Source organism: Coregonus lavaretus (genome assembly GCF_964263955.1).
Source record: "Coregonus lavaretus genome assembly, chromosome: 10".
NCBI lineage: Eukaryota > Metazoa > Chordata > Actinopteri > Salmoniformes > Salmonidae > Coregonus > Coregonus lavaretus.
This window is the reverse complement of record NC_139997.1, coordinates 18,406,916-18,414,991: the sequence shown is the minus strand read 5'-3', so window position 1 is coordinate 18,414,991 and position 8,076 is coordinate 18,406,916. Positions and strand designations below refer to the sequence as shown.

The following is an 8,076-nucleotide window of genomic DNA, read 5'->3' as shown; positions in this document are numbered from 1 at the left end:
CCCTCTGATCCACTTGGAATCTCGCTCTCCCCTCTCACGCCAGGGAGGAGCTTACGAGGAGCTGCGGACTGAGCATGTGCGGTGTCGGTGTTGACTCCAAATGCACACTTAAAAACCCTACTGATTTCATCCGTGCCATTAAGATGCAATTATTCCGGTGGCTGAGGGATCCTTTGAACCCTCCATCATATTGTCTCGGGTGCTCCAAATGCAAATCTTATTACGCGGGCTAATTACGTCATGGTCTGCTCAGACTTTAAAAACATTATGCGCAAAATGTCTTCAATAGGCTATTAATGTTATCTGATATATGCAATGGATGAGTATTGATAAGAAATCAAATCGCTGAATTGAAAAATTGTTGCCTGCACTCTGCCCCACTCGCGTGGCCAAGATGTGCAACAGATAAGTATACTGTGTAAGAAGAATAACCCATGGACTGGAATAAACCCATAGAACAATGGACCGGAATAAACCCATAGAGCAATGGACCAGGGGTGCGTCCCAAATAGCACTCCTTTCTCCCGAAGAGTATACTTGTTCACTTTCCTTCATCGACTTGGAAGGAAATGACTGGTATATGGAAACTACCTCTAGCCCATGCCAACACCAATTAAATGCTTATACATTTGTGGGGAGTAGTGAATGAGAGCACACTTCAGGAGGAAAGAGACTATAAAAGGACGCATCCCGACCATAGGCTTCTTGTCCAGAGTTAGGCTATACACCATATTGCACACACAGGGGATTCGAAGGGGGTATTGCAGCAGGGGGTATTTCAGTTCACAAAGCATGGTTAATGAGTTACCAATAACTTTCCTCAATCTTTTCAAAGGACTCCATTTGCCAAATGCCTAAATAAAGAAACTTGAAATGAGCATGGCACAATTTACTTAATTCGCTCACCCACCAGGCCATACTCAACATCAGCATTCTTTACAAACTAGCTGTGACCGCGGCAGAGATTCAGCACCACTCAAGAGGACAGCAACAGAATAGGAATTCAGAAGTTTAGTGCCACACAGCAATGGACAGCGACCCATATGCTAGAAAATTAAGTTATCACCACGTTTTTTCTGCTCTGGGAAGTAGCCCAGGGTCGAAGACAACTTGATTTGACGTTCATGTTTTTTTTAATAAGGTGCTGTTTATTTCATCATCTCATTAACATATTTATGTAGACTCCTTTAGCTCTGTACTGTAGTAGTTACCATCAGAGCCATGTAGAGAGATAAGGTTATACAGTATTTGGACATTGACACTGTTTTAGCTCTGTACTCCAGCACGTGAAATGAAACGATGACTATGAGGTTAAAGTGCAGACTGTCAGCTTTAATTTAAGGGTATTTTCATCCATATCGGGTGAACCGTTTCGAAATTACAGCACTTTTTGTACATAGTCACCCCATTTAAGGGAACCAAAAGTATTTGGACAAATACATTTGCCGCTTTCTCACTCATTCACGATTCATTCATGATTATCTGCATCCACATGAATGTAGAAGTGTTTAGAAACATTCTATTCACAAAAAAAGTGACTCAAATGACACAATACATTATTTACCATTCATTTCTATTGGGTACAATATAATCTGAAACACAACCAAAACAAACTGCAAATGCATCCAACAAGTTTGTAGTCACAAGCTTGATGTAGTCATTGCGTGCCAAATATGGGACCAAATACTATACTTTCATGTAATTTCTAAATGGTTCACCCGATATGGATGAAAATACCCTCAAATTAACACGGACAGTCTGCATTTTAAAATCAGTCAAAACAGAAAAAGTGTGTCAGTGTCTCTTGTGAAAACAGTGAACAATGTGTGTGAACATTTCTGAAATATAATATATACTGTGGAGCCAGTTTCCCTGACTCAGATTAAGCCTAGTTCTGGACTAAAGTGCACTTTCAATGAAGATTCTCCATTGAGAATATTTGTTAAAAAAAATCTAGGACTAGTGTTAGTCTGGGTCTGGGAAACCAGCCCAGAATGTCCAGGAACAGCGTCACATCTGTTGTCTTAATGCCATGTTCAAATGCTAGTCGCGGCACATGTATAACTACAACCAGTTAGCAAGTCGGAAAGTTCAGAGTTTCCTAGTTCCGACTAGCACGTGAATGCAGCATTAATGCTTCGTTCGTCACCACCAGTGGTCACAAAAGAACATGGCCGACAGCTTGGCTCCGACAGTTGCCAGAGGACAGCTCGTTCTGTTGAAGAGGTCCGGCGACTAGTGTTGGCCAGGCACAAAACTTGGACTGTAGATATGGAGGAAAATGGACCTCCTACAGTTCTTCCTTCCATGTCGTTAGAGACCTAACAACAACCATCGTCACTCCAATGGTGATGGGGTGTCCATGGATGGGGCCGGGGAGGGTGTGTGGTCTGCATGGTGGTTGGTCGACAGGAAGGCGGACGCCATATTAACAGACCTTCACCATCCACGTCCCGTCTACAGACAAGGAAATGCCTCCTAGACAAAAACGATGACTGAAAACTCAGTGGGTGTGGACTCAAACTCATTTCTTTCTTGCCCTTTCATTTCCCCCACACAAACTCCTCCTTTTATACATTTCTGTAACTCTGTCATAAATTAAGTCTTTATTTCCCCACGTGACAGATCATTTATCAAAGGAAAGGTCAGCTTGGAAATATTCTTATTGTCCATCAGGCTTGAACCCCCACGATCCAAAGATGTGTTTTTCTTCTACGAGGGTCGGGCCTGGAAATATCCTATTGTCCATCAGGCCTGAAGAACCTCCGAAGTCATCACCGTTACACGTCATCACCGCAGTTACACGTCATCACCGCCGTTACGCCATGTAGATGAAGGTGTTGAGATCAGTCTCGTCGCGCTTGATGTACTTGTGCTCGATGAGCCACTCCATCTGCTCCTTGATCATCTTCTTCTGGGGCAGGAACATGTTTTTGAGGATCTCTACCAGCTCTGTCTGCAGCTGGGCGTTGGTGATCCGCTTGCGCATCTTCATGATCTGGATGATGGCCTCCTGGAAAGGGAGAGACCAGGAGAAGAGAGAGAGGGTGAATCTCAATTGTGCTGTATTTCCTTGATTCCTTGCATCCTCGCCTCCTTCTCAAAATGCATTGGAGGAGAAGAGCCAAGGGGAGAAACCGCAGATCTTCTGCCTCATTGTGCTTTGAGAAAGAGAGGAGGGAGGGAGGATGTGAGAAATCAAAAAGATCTTATTTGCAATAATGACCTTTCAATGCGAAGCCCTTATACAGTACCTGTGTTCTCAATATCCTGAGCTGGACGATTCCCTCGTTCTCCTCCTCCCTCATTCGCTCTGTGGTGAGCTGAAGCCGGCCAATTAGGTTGATCTTCCCCCTTTTTTGGACCTTGGAGTTTTTTCTGGACACACACACACACTATTTAGAGGTGGTACTAGTGGGTCTTTTTTGTGCCACTTACAAGATACAGGACAACCTTTAGAAATTCAACCTGTAAGATACAGCGCCTTCAGAAAGTATTCACACCCCTTGACTTTTTCCACATTTTGTTGTGTTACAGACAGAATTTAAAAATGATAACATTTAGATTGTGTGTCACTGGCCTACACATAATACCCAATAATGTCAAAGTGGAATTATGTTTTTAGAAATATGTATTGAGTCAATAAGTATTCAACCCCTTTGTTATGGCAAACCTAAATAAGTTCAGGAGTAAAATTGTGCTTAACAAGTCACATAATAACTTGCATGGACTCACTGTGTGGAATAATAGTGTTTATCATGATTTTTCAATGACTACCTCATCTCTGTACCCCACACATACAATTATCTGTAAGGTCCCTCAGTCGAGCAGTGAATTTTAAACACAGATTCAACCACAAAGACCAGGGACGTTTTCCAATGCCTCGCAAAGGGCACCTATTGGTAGATAGGTAAAAATAAAAAAGCAGACATTGAATATCCCTTTGAGCATGGTGAAGTTATTAATTACACTTTGGATGGTGTATCAATACACCCAGTCACTAGAAAGATACAGGCGTCCTTCCTAACTCAGTTGCTAGAGAGGAAGGAAACCGCTCAGTGATTTCACCATGACACACAAACATAAACCTGTGCTTTATAAAGGGTGGCATAAGAACTGCTTAATAAATGGCCTTATAAATCATTTGTTAGATACTACAGGACTGTTGGAGCTAGGAACACAAGCATTTCGCTACACCCGCAATAACATCTGCTAAATATGTGTATGTGACCAATACAATTTGATGAGGCCAATGGTGACTTTAATGGCTGTGATAGAAAACAGAGGATGGATAAAAAAACATTGTAGTTACTCCACAATACTAACCTAAATGAAGAGTGAAAAGAAGGAAGCCTATAGAATACAAATATTCCAAAACATGCATCCTGTTTCCAATAAGGCACTAAAGTAAAACTGCAAAAAATGTGGCAAAGCAATTCACTTTTTGTCCTGAATACCAAGTGTTATGTATGGGGCAAATCCAACACATGAAGAGAAGGTCTCTGTAATATTTTCAAGCATGGTGGTGGCTGCATCATGTTATGGGTAGGCTTGTCATCAGCAAGGCCTAAGAAGTTTTTTTTTGTTGATAAAAAAACAACAGAATAGAGCTAAGCACAGGCAAAATCCTAGAGGAAAACCTGGTTCAGTCTGCTTTCCAAAAGACACTGGGAGACAAATTCACCATTCAGCAGGACAATAACTCAAATCACAAGGCCAAATATACACTGGAGTTGCTTACCAAGATGACATTGAATGTTCCTGTGTGGCCTAGTTACAGTTTTGACTTAAAAATCAGCTTGAAAGTCTATGGCAAGAATTGAAAATGGCTGTCTAGCAATGATCAACAACCAAATTGACAGCGCTTGAAGAACTTTAAAAATAATAATGTGCAAGCATTATTGTACAATAAAGATGTGCAAAGCTCTTAGACTTAATCCATTTTGAATTCAGGCTGTAACAACAAAATGTAGAATAAGTCAAAGGGTATGAATACTTTCTGAAGGCAATGTAAGTAAAGCCAGCCCAGAGAGCCAACTCTGTGGCGTTGCGGTGGAGAGCCGGGTTGCAAACCCCAGCCGGTCACACTTACATTAGGGAACACTTACATTAGTGAGAACTCCTGATTGACATAGAAGAGGGTGCCCTCTGCAAAGTCTTTGGGCGAGCCCACCACCGGGTCGTAGGACAACACCTGCCGCTTTAGCTTGGGGAACGCTACCAGGGACTGGAGGAAAAGGAGAGAGAGAGGAAGAAGAAAAAGGGAGATTGAACTTCACTCAACTTTATAGAGCAGTGGTCACCAACCGGTCGATCGCGATCATTCCTAGTCGATCGCCAAACATTTCGGTAAAAAAGATAAAGCTTTGTGTTCCTATTTTATTTTATTAGTCTTGGGCTGTTGGCAGTAGGTGCACCCGATTCAGCTGCCCTGCGCGCAGGGTAGGCAAACTGTTGCCATTTTGAACAATTTAATGTGTCTGAAGGTACAAACTCTGCCTTCCTGGCGGGCCCAGAGTAAATCAAGTGCACTATAGGCCTACCGCTGGCCAATCGGATGGCTCAGATGATCGTGTCTGCAGTAACGTAGCATTCATAAAAGAAAGCTACAACAAAGATGATACTGAGATTTCAAAACGTTGAATACCATGATTAGAGAGAGACTGTCAATGAACACAGCAAAGTAATGCTGTTTTTATGAGTGAGTTCATGTTGAAGTTCAGCAGTGTCACTTTGTATTCAACACTTTTATAAGCCATTAAATGAGCGTTCTTCCTATTTCCACTCAGAGCTACAACATGCACTGCAGCAGTAATGAATGAGTAGGAAAGTGTATCTATAGGCTTGCGTTGTTATTATTAGTGGCTTGGGTCTTTTTTAATATCAAGGAATAATTCATTCTCTCTGTTCATAGGAATAACATGAATTTGTGCATGAGGCAGAAATAATGCGGTCCGACTCGAGTTGCCCCATCAGCTGGAAGACTGTCCCTTTTTGGTCAGTGTCAGCGGAGGAAAGGGAGAGCGGAGGGATGTTGAGAGGCGGACCCTCAGTCTGCTGCTCTCTCCCTCCGCTGAGACTGACCATCAGAAGCAGACACCATCAGCCCAGTAAAATAAAAAGCAAACTATTTAAATATATGCTCACTCAACTGTGCTTCACAAGTAATATAACAACGGATCGATTACCAGTGTGATCATATAGCCTACATCAAATTTAGAAATATAATTTTCAAAAATGGCTCGAACAACAACGCATTGGTAGCAAAGCCAATATGCAGTGATAATGTATTGGGCCTATAGTTTACTCCACAAACCTCATTGCTACAGTACTGTTTTTAATTGGTTAATGTTGCATAGGCTTACGTTGTTAAAAAAACATCTGAGCGGTAGATCTCGGCTTGCATTTTGACTCAGAAAGTGATCTTGACTCAGAAAAGGTTAGTGACCACTGTTCTAGAGTTTTCCCGTTAACACTATCAACATTTCCCTTTACTGTAGCAATTGTGATCGAATCAACGCAATATTAGCCACTTTCAATGCAACATACCGAAACAAAATGAACTATGCAAGAGACTTTGTTGTAGGCAGAACGCATCAGAGTAGGATTCTACTGCATTGACACACACTACTCAGCCCGTACTCTACAGAGACCAGTGCGGCATAAACAAATCAGAGCTGCAGTAGGCCTATATGCAAATAGACCATTGCAATATATGGATCTGTGCTATTTACTTTTAACTGGACTGTGTTTACAGCATGAGCGGTCTCACAGAATGTAGGCCTACATTAAACACTACACAGCTATTTCCATGTTAAAATGTTATGGGATGCATTTTATCCCTTGTTTTTGATGGTAGGCCACTCTGGTAGGCCTATAACATGATCAAATAGCCACAGTAGCCTACATGGCCACTTTTTAAAAACTAATTTAAAGCAAGTACAGCCTCAGTGTTCACAGTAAACGTGCGCTGGAAGTTGCACAGAATTTTCACAACGTTCAAGTTTGCGCTCAGCAGACCTGAAATTTGCTCAGTGCCCAAAATAATTAGAGGGAACATTGCTGGTGAGTATGCAGGCCATTGAAGAACTGGGACATTTTCAGCTTCCAGGAATTGTGTACAGATCCTTCCGACATGGGGCCTTGCATAATCATGCTGAAACATGAGGTGATGGCGGCGGATGAATGGCACGACAATAGGCCTCAAGATCTCGTCACTATCTCTGTGCATTCAAATTGCCATCGATAAAATGCAAATTCTGTTCGTTGTCCGTAGCTTCTGCATGCCCATACCATAACCCCACCATGGGGCACTCTTAACATCAGAAACTGCTCGCCCACATGACGCCATACAGGCCGTCTGCCCGGTACAGTTGAAACCGGTGACCTTTTATTGTATTTTTTGCCTACATCTATTTTTACCCCCAAAATTCCGTTCTCTCTGTTGAGTTTTTTCAGATTTTGCATTTCTCCCATTTTTTCTGGTTTTCCCATATTTGTATCACACTTTAAATAAAAACAACAAAATAAGATTTTCTATGTTCACAAGAATGCTTTAACCACATCAGGGGATTACTTTTGAGGTCTGGGAAAAATCTAAGAACTGTAATTCAGTGAGCATGACCTGCACTGTTTGGTTAGCGGGTTTTCTGTAGCGCAGTAAGCCACGTGATGATTATGTATTCCATATACAGTGATTCGCATTGTGGCCGCCAATGAAATGGGTGGAGTTAAAGGCCTGCAACACGCCATATTATTCAGAGCCCCATGAAATTACACAGTATACACATTCTACAGACCCTACTGAGTATTCCCTACAATACTTTTACAGCGGGGCACAGAATAGTTCTTGCTCTTCACCGGACAGATGTTGCTCTCCGGTTTTGTGATGAAACAAACGTATGTGTAGTTGAATTTATTCTGCCACTTTGTGACTTGTCTTTTTGTTGTCGCAGACTTATTGTATATCATGGTGGCCTATGAATGAATGGGTTATAGAGCAAACAACACAAATATCACAAAATGGGTAGTAAAATAGCTTTTTTACTGGTTGGCTTGCCCAGTGATTTAAGCCAA

The 8,076-nt window shown here is 42.0% G+C and overlaps 1 protein-coding gene across 1 annotated transcript in view; it reads right to left on the bottom strand.

Moving 5' to 3' along the window:
- Positions 1–1,117: 1,117 nt before the first annotated feature.
- Positions 1,118–8,076, bottom strand: part of LOC311136399 (cullin-5-like) — a 35,735-nt gene continuing 28,776 nt past the window's right edge. The window contains exons 17-19 of the mRNA XM_084170502.1: positions 5,109–5,227; positions 3,255–3,378; positions 1,118–3,013 (exon numbers count right to left, since the gene is read on the bottom strand). Of these exons, the coding sequence (XP_084026628.1) occupies positions 2,819–3,013; positions 3,255–3,378; positions 5,109–5,227 (438 nt within the window). The 3' untranslated portion in view covers positions 1,118–2,818. The remainder of the gene's footprint in view (positions 3,014–3,254; positions 3,379–5,108; positions 5,228–8,076) is intronic.